Source organism: Molossus molossus, unplaced genomic scaffold (assembly GCF_014108415.1).
Source record: "Molossus molossus isolate mMolMol1 unplaced genomic scaffold, mMolMol1.p scaffold_m16_p_5, whole genome shotgun sequence".
Classification (NCBI taxonomy): domain Eukaryota; kingdom Metazoa; phylum Chordata; class Mammalia; order Chiroptera; family Molossidae; genus Molossus; species Molossus molossus.
The window spans coordinates 64,113,167-64,130,776 of record NW_023425388.1 but is presented as its reverse complement, the minus strand read 5'-3'; the positions used below and the strand labels follow the sequence as shown (position 1 = coordinate 64,130,776).

Genomic DNA, 17,610 nt, shown 5'->3' with positions numbered 1-17,610 from the left:
TTGATGGTCTGCTTCTTTGCTTCACCTACTCTACTATTGATTCTCTGTAAATTATTCTTTATTTCAGTTAGTGCATCCTTCATTTCTGATTGGTCCTTTATTATGCTCTTGAGGCCCTCACTAAGTTCACTGAGCGTCCTTATAAGAATTGTTTTGAACTCTGCATCTGTTAGACTGCTTATCTCCATTTCGTTTATTTCTTTTCCTGGAGTTTTGTTCTGTTCTCTCATTTGGGACATGTTTCTTTGTCTCCTCATTTTGGCTGCCTCCCTGTGTTTGTTTCTATGTATTAGGTAGAGTTGCTATGTCTCCTAGGCTTCCCAAGGTGGCCTGTTGTAGTAGGTGTCTTGTAGGGTCCAGTGGCACAGCCTCCCTGATTACCCAGCTGGGCCATCGAGGGTACCCCTCATGTAGACTTTACACACTTCTGTTGTAATTGAGTCTCGATTGCTGTTGAGGGTTTTAGTCAGGCTGATCAGCTTCAAGGACTGGCTGTGCCCACTGCCCACTGACTTCTGACTACCTTGAGCAATCAGCTGTGCAGGGGCCCACCACACAGAGCAAAACTTACTTCAGCAGTTCTCTGGTACCCACTGAGTCCACTCATTGAGTGTGTCACTTGTGAAGGTGGTTGGGTGGTAGTGTTTTAATGTGGTCTGAAGCTGTCCATTGGGTGTGCTGGCTCTGGGGCAAGGTCAGCCTCTGCCTGTGTTCTACCTGGGGCCATCCAGCATAAGCTACAAGGTGGTCTGCAGACAGCTGGTTCTTGTGCTGAGTTTGGTGGTGCCCAAGCGAAGCCAAGCTGTGAACCAAGGCTGGTTGCTTCTAGTGCCAGGCCTGGGGCCACTTAACTAGAGGAATGCGGCTCACTGTGGCCAGACGTTGCTTGTTTGAGAGAATTTAGGAAAATCTAAAGCAAGATCCAAGACAGGCCAATCCTATAGTAAAGCCACTGGAAACAGTTTGGGTGGGCCGGAAGTTGGGTGGGGTGGGGCCTCATGGAATCACCAGGGCAGGGTAAACACTGTGAGCCACGTTGCTGGAGTCTCAGATATGGTGGCTGACTGCCGTCCCAGGGAAGGGCTCACCAAAGGAACAACGGCCTCCACCAATATGTCTGTCCAGGAGAAAGCTGCCTCTCCAGCTTTTGTCCTGTTGCCAAACAACTCAGTTCTTCCGCATATATCTCTGGTACCTTTCAAGCTGCATCCCCTCCATGATGGAGCTCAGAGGGAGCAGTCCGAGTAAGTCCATGCGCGAGCCCTTTAAGAGGAGCTGCCTGGGGTTCTAGCAGCTTCAGCCTCCCTGAGCCTCAGTTCCCGCTGGTTTTTACAGCCAGAAGTGATGGGGACTTCTCTTCCTGGCGCTGGAACCCTGAGCTGGGTGCCTGGTGTGGGACCCGGGACTCCTCAGTCCTAAGGAAGGACCTTCACAGCCCAGGTGTCCTCCTAATTTTTATCCTCCACACATGGGTGTGGGACCAGCCCTCAGCTCCTCCGGCCCTTCTACCTATCTCGATGTGGCTTCTTGAATTGCATTGTTGTAGGACTTCCATTCTGCTTGATGTCAAGTGGTTCTAAAGGATGTTTGTTCTGTAGTGTAGCTGTAATTTTGATGTGGTTGTGGGAGGAGGCGATACCGCATTTACCTATGCTGCCATCTTGACCGGAAGTCCCCTAATAACACTCTTTAACTTAAGGTCTATTTTGTGGTTATTAATAAGGGCATGCCAGCTTTCTTTTTATATTTGCTAATCACATTTTGCTATCTTTTTATTCTCAATCTTTCTGTATTTTAATATCTCCAGTAAATAGTACGTGCAGTAGTTGGATTTTAAAATCCAATCTGACTGTGATTTAACTAGCAAGCTTCTTTCAAATTACACATGTTATGGTCACTTACATATTTGGAATTACTTCTACCATTTTGTGCTGTTTGTCCCTCGTATTTTCCCCTAATTCTCCCCCCCCCCTTCCTTGCTTTTCTACCTGTTCTTTTAAAAAAGCATCTTCATCATAAGGTATGTTTTCATTGATTTTAGAGAGAGCAAAGGAGAAAGAGGGAGAGAGAGAAACATTGGTTGCCTCCCACATACACCCTGACCAGGGGTGAAACCCACAACCTGGGCATGTTTCCTGATGGAAATTCGAACCCACAACTAAATTTTCTTCTTTTTTTGTGTGTGGTCTACTTAGAAGTTAAATACTTTATTTCTCTTCTTATAGTGGCTGCCCTTACATTTTACTCTGTATAAGAAATTTACTCTAATCTTCTCTTGAACAACATGGTAAAATCCCTTTAATTGTAGTCATTAGTCTACCATTTTACATGGTTTATTATTCAATATTTTATTTCAGTCTTATTTTATTCCCCAAATTAGACATTCCTATTACTGCTGATTTATGAAGACGATGATTGTTTACATATATCCATATTTACCATTTCTTTGCTCATCATGCTTCTTGCAGCTTAGATCTTTTCCTCCCGCCTTCCTGAAGTATATCCTTTAAATTTTAAGTTTTTTATTGATTTTTTTAGAGAGAGAGGAAGGGAGAGAGAGATAGACACATTAATGTGAGAGGCATACATCAATGGGCTGCTTCCTGCATGCCCCCTACTGGGGATCATGCCTGTAACCAAGGCATGTGCCCTGACCAGGACCGGGACCTCTCAGTCCATGGGACGAGGCTCATGCCACTGAGCCACACCAGCCAGGCTACATTTTAAATTTTTTTAAATCAGAGTCTATTTTTGGTCAGTTCAGTTTTTGATGGTCTAGGAGTGTCTTTATTATAAAATTAAGGCAAAATAAAAGTTTAGCTAAATACAGAATTCAAGGTTAAGTTCATTTCTCTCGGCCACTTTGAAAATATTATACTAATGTCTTCAGGTTTCCATTATTGCTGTTAAAAATTGTATTAGTTTTCTATTACTGCCATAACAAATCACCATGATTTAGTGACTTAAAAGAGCACAAATTTATCTCACAGTTCTGTCGATCAGAAGTCAGCTATGGGCCTCACTGGACTAAAATCAACGTGTTGGCAGCCTTCACTCCTTCCTGGAAGCCTTTGAGTCTACTTTCTTGCTCACTCAGGTATAGGCAGAATTCAATTCCATGCAGTTAAAGGTTTGAGATAATGGTTTCCTTGCTGTCAGATGGGGGCTACCATTCTCTGCTAGAAGCTTCTTTCTGGTCCTTGCACATAACCCCCTTCATCTCAGAACCAACACAGGGCATCAGATCCTTCTCATGCTGCTATCTCTTTGACACAGCTAGGAAAGTTTCTCTACTTTTGAAGACTTACTTGATTAGATTTCGCCCACCTGAATAATCTGGCTAATCTTCCCATCTGATGGGTAACCTTAATCACATCTGCAAAATTTCTTTTGCCATGCAAGGTAACATATTCAGATTCAGATTAAAGCGTGGATATCTTTGCACTGGTCAGGGGGAGGACATCATTCTGCCTACCACAAGACCTATGCTGTCAATCTAATTGTTATTCCTTTGTGGATGAGTTGATGGTTCTCTCTGGCTGCTTTTAAGATCACTTCTTTGGTGGTCTACAGTGTCACTATGTTTCTTGGTGTGGATTTTCTTCTGTTCTTGTCCTTGAGAATGTTGCCTCTCCTCCATTCTCTCTTGAAATCCCTATTAAACATATGCTAGATCTTTCAGAGGTGTCCTGTCACCCTCAGCTCTGTGCTTCAGGCCTCATCCACAGGCATATGAATACCTCAGCCTCCTGTTCAAGCCCCATCCCTGCAAACAGTCACCCTAAGGCCATTCTTGATTCAGACTGTAGCGTAGTCCACCCTTGGGAGGAGAGACCCAAGAAAGAGGCCCAATCAGGTCCTGTATGTAGATGTAGAGCTGTTTAGGCAGGAAATTTGGGGGTTCCAGGTACCTACTGAGAGACTTAGGAGTGAGGTATGCACTTTGTGGAGATGGGCATAGCTGGAGAAGGCCACAGCAGGGCCCTCTTGCCTATATCCAAGGGCAGTAACATATGAGACAATAAGCATGCTTCTTTCAAAAGGAAGAATGCTGGTTATGGTAAGATGAGAAAGAAAATGTGTTAATGCAAGAAGTTGCGGATGTGAGGGTTAGACAAGTTTGGAAGTATAGGGAAATATGGCTTTCAGAATAGGCAAGAGATGCATGGTGAGGTCAGCTGGCCTCTACATTGCAGAACTGAAGCCAAATTTAGGCAGTCACAGTGGATTCAGCCTTTATAAGAGCTATTTTCTCTGCATAAATACTCTTTCACTCTGCTCTCTATTTGCTGCATCTCTTACTTACCTGACTCTTACACATTTTTCAGTCTCTGCTTGACTTTTACTTTCTTTAGAAGGCCCTCTCCTGAAACCCTTGTTCCCTCTCCCCTTTACTTTTCCTTTTTTTTTTTTTATCCTCACCCAAGGACATTTTTCCACTTTTTTGTTAAGACAGAGTGGGCGGGAGAAAGACAGAGTGGGAGGGAGAAAGTGGGATGTAAAAGGGACACATCGAGTGGCTGCCACCCACACGACCAGCCAGGGCCGGGGACAAACTGCAACCGAGGTACCTGCCCTTAGTGGGAACCGAACCCGGGTCTCTCTGGACCGCAGGTCAACGCTCTAACCGCTGAGCCAAACCAGCCAGGGGTACTTTTACTTTCTTTAGAAGGCCCTCCCCCCCGAAACCCTTGATCCCTCTTCCCTTTACATTTTCCCAAAGAAACTGTAATTCCTCATTTGTTATACCCAATCATACTTGTTAAGTTGTCCATAGCTGCCTTTCTCATTATTCAGACTGAAAGCTGTATGAAGACATTTGTCTTGTGCAGCATCATATCCCCAGCAACCAGAAAGTGACTAAAATGTATTTGTTGGTCAAAAAATATTTGGTAAATTAATAATTTGGTCTAGTAGTGCTTGAGTGGCATCGCTTGATATGGCCAAATCTACACAGGATTTCGGTAGAATATCAGCCTTTTGATATCCTTTCACTTCAAATAATTTCATTTTACATGTAATTTTTCAAAGCAAAGGTGATTTATTTTGATATATAAAGCACTGTATAAGATTATCTGGAAAATCTAAAATAATCCTGCTGTAATAATTCTGTTATACTATCATCATTTTAGAGAATAAAAGGCTTGGATCATATACTAGAAAAACCTCTTCATTACATATAAAACATTTATGCTGTTATCTATAGTAAAGGAAGTGAAAGAAAACCTTGAAGGAGAGGGATGATCCAGAATGTGTTTTAGTTGGTATCTATCTATCCCAGCCCCAGGAGATAAAGACTAAGATGCTAGTAGTATGTTATGTAGCTGGTTCCTTCAATAATTCAGTCAGTCCATACAGACAATCCACTTGACATATTCAAACCACCCTTTCAGTCATTGATGGTCATTATTAGTTCCTCCAAAGCAAGGCCATGTCAGTTGTTAAATGATATGGAGGTTAATCAACAGGGCTGCCACTTGAGAATGTCCCCCTATTCCTTGGGTTTGATGAGTAATCCTGTGGCCTTATAGGACCTTGGGTGCAAGTCCACAAATACTGAGGCATGGCCTGCACACTACTAAAAATGACAAAGGTTTCAGGCCTGGAGACATTGTCAACCACACTGTCATGTCTATCTATGACTCCAGGACTCAGTGGTGGGGGTACAATAGCTTGCTGATGACCCAGACAGTAGGAGCCTGTGAGTACTTCAGCCTCAAACACATAGATCGGCTTATTTGTGGCAGATGTTTTCTTGTCCTGGTATGCTAGGTTTTTGAGGTTCTTGGTGAAGTATATGCCAGCTCCATACTTTGGGTCTGATAAAAGAAAAAAGAGTAAATGGTTATTATGATCTGGAGAATCATATTGTATATTTGGGTTCTAATATATATTTTCTATCTAGTCCTCCAAATAATTACTACTTTCTGGTCCCAAGTCCCTGTGTCGATAGCAGACACCCAAAGTTGTTCCCTAGAGAAAATTATTACTGATATCATCATACAATAATAGCTTACTTTTGTGTTGTTGTTAATCCTCACCTGAGGATATTTTTTCCATTGCTTTTTAAATTTTTTAGAGAGAGAGTAGAAGGGAGGGAGAGAGAGAGAGAAATATGGATGTGAAAGGGACACATCAATTGGTTGCCTCCTGCAGTACCCAGACTGGGAAGCCAACCTGCAACCCAGGTATGTGCCTTTTACTGGGAATCGAACTCTTGACCCTTCGGTGTGCAGGCTGACACTCTGACCACTAAGCTCACCAGCCAGAGCAATAATAATTTAAATATAGCTTCCTTCCTTTCTTCCTTCTATTCCTCCCTCCCTTCCTCTCTCACCTTCCTCTTTCTTTAAATTTATCTGGCACTTAATCAAACACTATATCAGGCTCTAGAGCAGCACTGAACAATAGAAATGCAGGGTAAGCCACATCTGTATTTTTAAGTTCTCTAGGAGCCACATTAAAAAAGGTAAAGAGAAACAAGTGAAATTAATTTAATAATACATTTATTTAATCTATTATATCCAAATATTATCATTTAACTTGTAATCAATATATAAAATTATTAAGGAGATATTTTGCATTTTTCCTTGGGTAGTGGTCTTTAAAATACAGTGTAGCCCTGGCCAGTTTGGCTCAGCGGTTAGAGCATTGGCCCATGGACCAGAGAGTCCTGGGTTCGGTTCCCGCTAAGGGTACATATCTCGGTTGCAGTTTGTCCCCAGCACCGGTTGGGGTGGTGTGGGTGGCAATCAGTGGATGTGTCTCTCTCACGTGGATGTTTCTCTCTCTCTTTTCCTCCTCCTCTCCCTCCCACTCTATCTGAAGATAAATGCAAAAATGTCCTTGGGTGAGGATAAAAAAAAAAGAAATAAAATGGAGTTGGAACTGTCATCCCAGAGGAACTGCCTTGCACATTTTATGCCTCAAACCTACAGAATGTTTGTTTAGGGCAAAATAACCTTTCGATTGGGCCTAAAACAACCTTGTATCCCAAAGAACTGGTTGCCAAGATAATAAAAAAACATATTATTTCTACCAGAATGATGAATACGGGATTGAAAAATTTAAAAACTGTTTGGAGTTAGCATCACTTTTATGTTATCTGCACCAATAGAAACGACTTCCTTCTATTGATGTACTTGTTCCCCTTACTTTCACTCTATCTGAATATAAAAATAAATAATAAATAAATAAATAAAATTCAGTGTATATTTTATACTTACAGTGTATCTCAATTCAGATTAACCACATTTTAAGGGTTCTCAGCCACACGTGGCTAGTGGCTGCCATATTGAACAGTGCAGCTATAGAACTTCAAAAATGACTAAGCCCAGCCAGTGTGACTCAGTGGTTGAGCATCAACCCATGCACCAAGAGGTTGCCGGTTCGATTCCCAGTCAGGGCACATGCCCAGGTTGTGGGCCTAATCCCCAGTGGGGGGCATGCAGGAGTTGGCCAATCGATGTTCTCTTTCATCGATGTTTCCATCTCCCTCTCATTCTCCCTCTCCCTTCCTTTCTCTCTCTGAAATCAATAAAGAAAGAAAAAAAATTTTTTTATAAATGACTAAGACATGACCCCTATTCTCAAAAGTTCACAAGGGGAACTCCCCACATGGAAACAGATAAAATATAGTACAGTTTTATATGGCAAGTAAATATTTTGAGATAAAAATTAAAGATTTGTTTCCTGGGAATTTCTTCTTGTTCTTCCAAATGTTGAGTTCTTGCTACTTAACTCGGGCAAAAAGTATAAAGCATAGAACAAAATCAACTGAATATACATACATATAATATATATAATATAATCATATAATACATATTTTTAATACGTAATTATTTTATTATTTTTTAATCCTCACCCGAGAACATTTTTCCATATTTTGTTCAAATAGAGTGGGCGGGAGAGAGAGGGAGAAACATCGACGTGAAAGGGACACATCGAGTGGTTGCCATCTACACAACCCAACCAGGGCCGGGGACAAACTGCAGCCAAGGTACATGCCCTTAGCGGGAACCGAACCTGGGTCTCACTGGACTGCAGGCTGACGCTCTAACCGCTGAGCCAAACCGGCCAGGGCATACATAATTATTTTTAATCAAAGCAGAAAATATGGCCTTGAAAGTATGGGCTTCATGATTAGATTTTCTGAGTGACGAAAGGAGTTCTTTGAACCAATAAGATAAAAGCCGGAAGGATTCAGAGCATGGATTTTATACCATATATAACAGAGAAGAGAACAATACAGTATATTCTTTTTTTTCTTTTTGCATTTATCTTCAGATAGAGTGGTGAGAGAGAAGGAAGGAGGGAGAGAGAGAAATATCGATGTGAGAGAGACACATTGACTGGTTGCCACCCACATGACCCTAATCGGGGCCGGGGACAAACTGCAACCAAAGTACATGCCCTTAGCGGGAACCGAACCCAGGACTCTCTGGACTGCCAGCCGACGCTCTAACTGCTGAGCCAAACCAGCCAGGGCTCTTTTTTTTCCCTTTTCGATTTTTTTCCTTTACTGATTTTTAGAGAGAGATGAACAGAGAGGGAGAAAGAGAGCAACATCGATGAGAGAGAACATCGATTGGTTGCCTCTAGTATGTCCCCCGACTGGGGATTTGGTCCACAACCTGGGCATGTGTCCAGACTGAGAATCGAACTGGTGACCTCTTGGTGCATGGGTTGATGCTCAACCAGTGAGCCACACCAGCCGGGCAACAATACAATATACTCTATGAGCAGTTTTTTCACTTCAAGATAGATATAAGTTCTTCCTTCCACCTGATGGGAAGAGAAGAATCAGAAAGGACATGACTAGACCTCTTGGGGACTCTGAGGAGGTGTAAAGGACAAACACATGACCTTACCCCCTGGATTTTAAGGGAATGGCAAGAACTAGCTGCTAATAGATAACCACTGCACAGATAACCTTTGCTTTGTGTACACCGAAACTGATTGTTCCCTCAGGCATAACAGCTAACTGCAAATATCTGCTTCTGTACATGCTTGCTTCCTTGCATACCCTTAATCCAAATTCCTTAACAGGGGCTAAGACAACTATATAAGCAACCCACCCCCCTGAGCTCTGGGCTGCTCTCTCTGTGTAGGATGGGACAGTCGCCACGCGGCTAATAAAGCTCTCTTAATTTGAACCCAGTTCGGAGTCTGAGTCTGGTCTGTCTCGTTGGTCTACAACATTTGGAGGCCCGAGTGAGATAGACAAACGAGGTCCCCCACTTCGGCGGGTTGACCTCCTCAGACTCGGGGAGGCAGGATCATCCCAGGAGCGGATGGGCGGTCTAGGGGAGGGAAGGCCTCGGAGAGATGTTCTCTGCCCCAGACGCCGTTCTGTCCTGGGAATTGTCTCCACTCCAAATTCCATCTAGAGAGCATCTGGAAACCCTGGGCCCAGGTTCAGTTCAGCTGACAGGACGTCCCTCGGTAAGTCTGTTTCTGAAAACTCTGCAGAATAAGGGGAAGTGGACCTGCTGGACGCAGCACATAGATCCACCCCCAGGGCCATAGCGAGACGTCGCTTTTGGCCCCGGTTCGGTTTTTCTGATTTTTTTGTCTGTCTTATTTGTTTGTCTTTTTGTGTTTTGTGTTTCTGTGCTGTGTCAGCCTGTGTCCTTGAAAGTGGGTCAGGGACCTTCAGGACCTAGGACCCCTCTTCAATGTCTCCTTAATAACTTCTCAGACGTTTCCAAGAGCACCTCAGGTTACAGCATCTCAGCAGACCCTGGATTCTTGCACACTTTGTGCGAATGGGAGTGGCCCACTTTCCGGGTCAATTGGTCCTCCCAGGGCACTTTTGACTTAAGCTCTTTGTTCGCAGTTCGAGGCGTCATCTACGGGACTCCCGGACACCCAGACCAAAATCCTTACATCGATGTTTGGATTGACCTAGCTACTGACAAGCCTAATCATATTAAGAAATGTTTGCACCCTAATAGGGAGAAGATTTTAATTGCCCAGCTTCCGCGGAATCCTCAGAAGCCCTTGGCTCCTGCTCCCTCCCAAAGGCTTTACCCTGTTCTTTCAGGTCCCCCAGAAGACCCCCTCACTGACCCTGTGGGGCCACCCCCTCATCGGTCTCCGCCACCTGCCGCTGCTGGGCCGGAAAGGCTGAAGCCCTTCAGCAGCTCAGTCCTTCCCATACACGTGGCGGCACCACTTATAACCCTCCTCCACAGGCGCCAGACTCCTGGGCTGCCATCCTGCCCTTCCATCAGGTTGCTCCACCACCAGGTGAAGACCAGACTCGGCCCTTCATGGTTTATGTCCCCTTCCCAACTAGCGACCTGTATAATAGGAAACAATAGAACCCTTCCTTCTCTGATAAACCCCAAGGTTTAATCTCTCCCCTAGAGACGATCTTCCACACCCATCAGCCCACCTGGGGTGACTGTCAGCAATTGTTGCAGGTCCTGTTCACCTCCGAGGAGAGGGACAGGATCCACAGAGAGGCAGCAAATTCCGTCCTTGGGCCAGACGACCAACCCCTCACAGTTCCGGCCCAAATAGGAGCATACCTCCCAACTACCTGACCCAATTGGGACCCAAACACTGATCAAGGTAAGGAGGCTTTAACCCAGTATCACCGATCTCTACTTCAGGGCCTCTGCGGAGCAGCCAAAAAGCCAACTAATCTAAAGGTAAGCGAGACTGTTCAAACCGCAGGGGAATCCTCAGCGGCCTTTCTTGAACATCTCATGGAGGCTTATCGCCTCTTTACTCCCATAGACCCAGAGGCCCCTGAGAATAGACAGGCAATTAATATTGCTTTTGTCACCCAGTCGGCCCCAGACATTAGGAAGAAACTCCAGAAATTAGAGGGTTTTGAAGGAAAGAATCTTAGTGAGTTAGTTGAAATAGCTCAGAGAGTATTTAACAACCAGGAAGACCCAGAAACGGCCAATACTAAAAAAGTCACAAGAGTAATCATAGCCGCTCTTCAAGAGAATCAAAAAGGGCAATGGGGAAATAGGCCTAAAAACATAGGGCCAACCCCACAGAGACCTAGACAACGATCTCAGCCACCTTCTGACCCTAACCAATGTGCCTACTGCAAAGAATATGGTCATTGGAAAAAGGACTGCCCTAAGAGGGGGCCCAACAGAAACCTAAGGACCTCATCCTCTTAGAATACACTGAATGAGGGGGTCGGGGCTCCTACAGATTAGGCCCTCGGGAGCCCAAGTTAACATTACAAGTTGGGGGCCATCCTGTTGAATTTCTAGTTGATACTGGAGCCACCTTTCCTGTTCTAAAGGAGACCATAGGGCACTCTCATCTGAGAAAACTCCAATTGTAGGGGCGACGGGGAAGTCCAAATCCTACCCTTGGACTACAGCGAGGATAACTGACCTAGGCAAGGAACTATCACTCATCCCTTCCTAGTCATGCCGGACTGTCCCGACCCCCTCCTTGGCCGAGATCTCCTCCAGAAATTGCAGACCACCATCTCCTTCGAACAGGAGAGCTCCACCCTGACACTAGGGGAACCAGCGGTCTCTCCTGCTCTCTGTGCCCCTATCCGAGGAATACCTCCTACTAGAGGAGCCTTCTAAAGAAAACTCTAGTGCTGTCCTCGAAAAATGGAAAAAAGAAATAGCGGGGGTTTGGGCAGAGACTAACTTTCCTGGTCCAGCTAAGCATCAGCCTCCAGTTATAGGACAACCGAGCAGCAATGCCTCCCCCATTCGGGTCCGCCAATACCCGATCTCCATAAAGGCCAAGCTAGGACTAACCACGCATATTGATAGACTCAGAGAAGCTGGCATTTTAAAACCTTGCCAGTCGGCCTGGAACATTCCCCTCTTGCCAGTTAAAAAGCCTGGGACTGAGGATTTTAGGCCAGTCCAAAACTTAAGGGAAGTAAACACTCGGGTGGAAACCATCCACCCCACGGTTCCGAATCCTTACATGCTTCTGAGCCTGATCCCTCCTAACCTGTTTACTATACTGTCTTGGACCTCAAGGACGCCTTCTTTTCAATTCCTTTATCGCCTCTCAGCCAACCCATCTTCGCCTTCGAATGGGTTGATCCAGAAGGGGGATTCTCAGGACAACTGACCTGGACCCGACTGCCTCAAGGATTCAGGAACTCTCCCACCATCTTCGATGAGGCCTTGAGCAAGGACCTCCAACTGTTCCAGGAAAGGTACCGACATGTCACCCTGCTACAGTATGTAGATGATTTGCTTCTAGCAGCCGCTTCTCTTCCTGAATGTGAGGAGGCCTCGAAGGCACTCCTACTAGAGCTAGAACACTTAGGATACCGGGTCTCAGCCAAGAAAGCTCAATTATGCACCATCACTGCGACCTACCTAGGTTATGAACTCAAAGAAGGAAAACAGTTGTTCTCCAATAGCAAGATAGAGGCAGTCATGAAAATCCCTACCCCCATGACCAAGAGACAGGTACGGGAATTTCTTGGGACTGTAGGGTACTGCCGCCTCTGGATTCGGAGATCACTAAGCCTCTCTATACCAGCACAGGGGGAAAAGACAATGCCTTAATCTGGACTGAGATAGAACAACAGGCCTTTGAGAAACTAAAAATGGCCTTAATGTCTGCATCGGCCCTAGCTCTGCCTGATATCGCTAAACCCTTTCAGCTCTTTGTCTCTGAGACTTGAGGCATTACCAAAGGGGTCCTAACCCAATCTTTAGGGCCCTGGAAGAGACCAGTTGCCTACTTATCTAGAAGATTAGACTCGGTAGCCTCTGGCTGGCTCAGCTGCTTGCAAGCCATAGCAGCTACTGCTATTTTAGTTAAAGAAGCATCCAAGCTAACCCTAGGGAAAGACCTTCAGATTATTGGGGCACACTCTGTTGAGGCTCTGCTCAGGAGCCTTCCGGACCGGTGGATGTCTGTCTAATGCCCGAGTCTCCCAATACCAGGTACTCATCTTAGACTCCTCCTGAATCCAGTTCCTGAAGACCTCTGCCCTCAACCCGGCCACCCTGCTGCCTGATGATGACCTTCAGGCTCCCCCATGATTGCTCCGACATTCTTGTGACTCTAACTAACCTGAGGTCTGACCTAACTGACAACCCTCTCCCAACTCCAGAGCATGCTCTCTATACAGATGGGAGCAGCTTCATCTAGGAGTGGTGGTAGTTACACAAGACAAGGTCGTCTGGGCCCAGGCACTAGGGCACAGGACTTCTGCTCAGAGGGCTGAACTAATTGCTCTAACTCAGGCTTTAAGATGGGTGAAAGGCAAGTCAGTAAACATCTACACTGACAGCCGCTATGCCTTTGCCACAGCCCATGTCCACAGGGCCCTCTACCAAGAAAGGGGACTCCTAACCTCAGGAGGGAAACAGATCAAAAATAAAGAAGAAATTCTTGCCCTCCTAGAGGCCATTTGGCTACCAACAAAAGTGGCCATTATCCACTGCCAGGGCCACCAGAACTCCGACACCCCTGAAGCTAATGGGAACACCTTCGCCGATCAGACAGCCAAGGAGGCTGCCCTAAGACCAGTGGAGCCACTAGAGATCCTTCCAGACCTTCCAGGGAAAAGCCTCCCCAAAGAGCCCTCCTATACCCAAGAGGAGGAAGAACTTGGACGGAGGCTCAGCTGCAACCAGGGGCCACATGGGAGGATCCTCTTGCCTGTGGCCCTAGGCCGAGAGCTGATCTCTCAGCTCCATCAGGCACCCACCTCGGCAAGACTAAACTTTCCAGTCTCATAGCCTGGGACCTCAACAGATGGATAGAACCTGAAATAAGGAGATGCCCTGCCTGTGCCCAAGTCAACTCTCACCCTCGGGGAAAAAAACAGACCTCGGGACCTGAGAACGAGGCACAGCTCCTGGTGACCACTGGGAAATTGACTTTACTGAGGTCACCCCTGGCCAATACAGCTATAAATATCTGCTGGTTTTCATAGATACCTACTCCGGCTGGACTGAGGCTTTTCCTACCAAGAATGAAACTGCAACCACGGTAGCCCGGTTACTGCTCTCTGAGATAGCCCCCCGATTTGGCCTCCCTCTAGCTCTGGGGTCCGACAATGGCCCAGCATTCATTGCTCAAACCACAAAATTGTTAGCTAAAGCTTTAGGGATTACGTGGAAATTGCATTGTGTCTACAGGCCTCAGAGTTCAGGACAGGTAGAGAGAATGAATAGGACATTAAAGGAAACTTTAACTAAGCTCCACCTTGAGATGGGTGATAACTGGGTAAGGCTCCTTCCTTTTGCCCTCCTTTGTGTGCACTGTACCCCTTATCTTAAGGGTTTCACCCCATTTGAAATCATGTTTGGCCGACCTCCCCCTATTCTACCCAAAATCGGGGATGAGGTCTTAGCCAACCTAGGTAACCATAACCTCCTCAGCTCTTTGCAGGCAATCCAGAGGCTGAGAGAACAAACCCGACAGCCAAACAAGGACACCAGACCCCAACCGGGGACACCCCAGATAGCACCGCACGACTTCACCCCTGGTGACTGGGTCTGGGTCAAGAAACATCAGCCTGCTTCCCTGGAGCCTCACTGGACTGGCCCTTTTCCTGTTATCCTGACTACGCCCATTGCTCTGAAGGTAGCAGGATGGAAATTTTGGATTAACCACACTCAGGTAAAGAAAGCACACCCTGAGCAAATGCCTGAACCATGGGCCTTACAGCGGACCGAGGATCCCCTGAAGATAAAGCTCCCCAGGGTTTCCTCCTAGTCTCTTTCCTGACTCTGACTGCCAGTAAAGCACCTACCCAATTTAGATGCACTCAAGGGCGGCCACTGCTATGAAGGTCAGGCCCCCGCCTGACCCTCGGAGACCTACAAGGACAGGGGACATGCTTCATCATCAGCAACTACGACCTAAGCTCTTCCCCTTATATGGACTCATGTGGGGACACTACCACCCTAACCCCATTAAGCCCCTCATCGCAAGAGACTTGGGTCCTAACTGCAACCCCTGGGACTTGGTTTGCTTGCACCTCAGGACTGACTCCCTGCGTCTTTCCCATTGAAACCAAAGATTTGTGTATTCTGGCTAACATTATTCCACAGGTTTAGTTCTTCTCTGTTTAGCCTTAGGAGAAACCTGTTGCTTTTATGCTAACCAATCTGGTATTATTAGAGAAAGCATAAAATTAGACAGTGACTAGATGAACGAGAACAAGCTCTATCCACCTCTAAGAATTGGTATGAGAACCTCTTTAATTGGTCGCCATGGTTCACTACTCTTATCACTGGCCCTGTGGGCCCCTTAATCCTCCTCCTATTAATATTAACTTGTGGCCCAGTCCTGATTAATCACTTAATGCAATTTTTTAGAGAAAAAGTACAGGCTGTTAAGCTCATGGTTCTTAGCACTCCCTATCAGAGGCTAGCCACAATGGAAGAAATTGAAGACACTTTAGAATCAAAGATTTGATTTAACCCTAAGACCAGTGGGGAATATAAAGGACAAACACATGACCTTGCCCCCTGGATTTTAAGGGAATGGCAAGAACTAGCTCCTAATAGATAACCACTGCATTGTATAGATAACCATTGCTTTGTGTACACAGAAACTGATTGTTCCCTCAGGCATAACAGCTAACTGCAAGTATCTACTTCTGTAGTGCTTGCTTGCTCGCATACCCTTAATCCAAATTCCTTAATGGGGGCTAAGACAACTATATAAGCAACTCACCTGACCTCGGGACTGCTCTCTCCTCTGTGTAGGATGGGACAGTCGCCTTGTGGCTAATAAAGCTCTCTTAATTTGAACCCAGTTCGGAGCCTGAGTCTGGTCTGTCTCGTTGGTATACAACAGAGGGACTCACTTATCTGTCCCACTCCCTCAAAATAGCCCTGGGAATCAAGATAGTGAAGAACAATAGCAACCTCAGAAAAACGGGGGACTTTCGGAATAGAAGGGACCACTGCCTGACTCCACCGTTTACAGCCCCCTCATCCAGCCTGGTACCTGAATGGAAAGTAGCAATGACTGGGAAGATTTCTAGAAGGGGTGAGGACTACCATACAAGAATCCACATTTCAGACATCAAAATTACAACTAAACTACAACACAGCCATCATTCAGAACCACCTGAAATGGAGCTGAATGGAAGTCCTACAACTACGAAATTAAAGAAGCAGCCATGCCGAGACTGGTAGGAAGGGCAGAGGCACAGACGGGCTGATCCCACACCCACGTGTGGTAGATAAAAACCAGGAGGGACACCTTGGCTAGGAAGGTCCTCCCTGAAGTGGGAGGAGTGAGTGGTCCCCATTCCACACCAGGCACCCAGCTCAGGGTTCCAGTGCCAGGAAGAGAAGTCCCTATCACTTCTGGCTGTAAAAACCAGTGGGAACTGAGGCAGAGGGAGGCTGCGGCTGCTGGGGCCCCAGGCAGTTCCTCTTAAAAGATTTGCTCCCTCTAAGCTCAGAGGGGAGGCAGCTTGAGGGGTGCCAGAGACATACAGAGAAGAACTGACCTGTTTGGCTTTGGGACAAAGGTTGGAGAGGCAGTTTTCTCCTGGACAGACATGCTGGTGGAGGCCCTTGTTCGTTTGGTGAGCCCTTCCCTGGGGGCCACAGACTGCCGCCATATCTGGGACTCCAGCAACCTGACTCACACTGTTGGCCCCACCCCAGTGATTCCCTGAGGCCCTGCCCCACCCAACTTTCTGGCCCACCCAAGCTGTTTCCAAAGGCTTTGCTATAGGATTGGCCTGTCTTGGATCCTGCTTCAGAGTTTCCTAAAATCTCTCAAACAAGCAGCATCTGCTCTCAGCGAGCCCCATAACTCTAGTTAAGTGGCCCCAGGCCTGGCACTAGAAGCAACCAGCCTTGGTTCACAGCTTGGCTTCGCTTGGGCACCACCAAACTCAGCACAAGAACTAGTCATCTGCAGATCACATTGTAGCTTATGACGGGTGGCCCTGGATAGAACACAGGCAGTGGCTGACCTTGCCCCAGAGCCAGCACACCCAGTGGACAGCTTCAGACCACATTAAAACACTACCACTCAACCACCTCCACAAGTGACACACTCAAGGAGTGGACTCAGTGGGTACCAGAGGCCTGCTGAAGTAAGTCTTGTTCTGTGTGGTGGGCCCTGTCCGATATCCTGGGAACTGGCGCCAGGCAAACTGTTCAGCCATTACCTCGCTTACCCAACCTAAACTCCCACCCTGTTTCAGGAACTGTTTGCCCTGAACTCATAGATCAACTCCTGTCCTATTCTCCTGTCCTAGTCCAGGAACTGTTTGTCCCGGGACAATAGACTCGCATTCCAGGGCCTCCCATGCGTAGCCCCACAGGACCTAACCCTAACAACAAGTTCCCGCTGCCATAGGCGCAGATATAAAAGTCACAAACCCCAGCATCGGGCGCGGCTTCTAGGATCGACCCCCGGAGTCTGTGAACCCGCCCGGAGTGTACCCAATAAAGCCTGATTTCTGCTTATTTGGCTGTTTGGCTCTTCGGTTTCTTTCCACCTCCCACCGGCGGCGCCTGGCTACCTTACAGGCCCCTGTACAGCTGATCCTCCAAGGTAGTCAGAAGTCAGTGGGCAGTGGACATAGCCAGTCCTTGCAGCTGATCAGCCTGAGTAAAAACCCTCCCATTGACGTGCCAACAGCAATCGAGACTCAATTAC

General features: G+C 46.6%; 1 protein-coding gene across 3 annotated transcripts in view; it reads right to left on the bottom strand.

Annotated features, from left to right (window-relative positions):
- Positions 1-5,064: 5,064 nt before the first annotated feature.
- PARP9 (poly(ADP-ribose) polymerase family member 9) overlaps positions 5,065-17,610 on the bottom strand; it is a 50,590-nt gene continuing 38,044 nt past the window's right edge. For all 3 annotated transcript variants that reach the window (XM_036242944.1, XM_036242947.1, XM_036242946.1), the window contains exon 11: positions 5,065-5,819. In XM_036242944.1, coding sequence (XP_036098837.1) covers positions 5,458-5,819 — 362 coding nt within the window. In that variant the 3' untranslated portion in view covers positions 5,065-5,457. The remainder of the gene's footprint in view (positions 5,820-17,610) is intronic.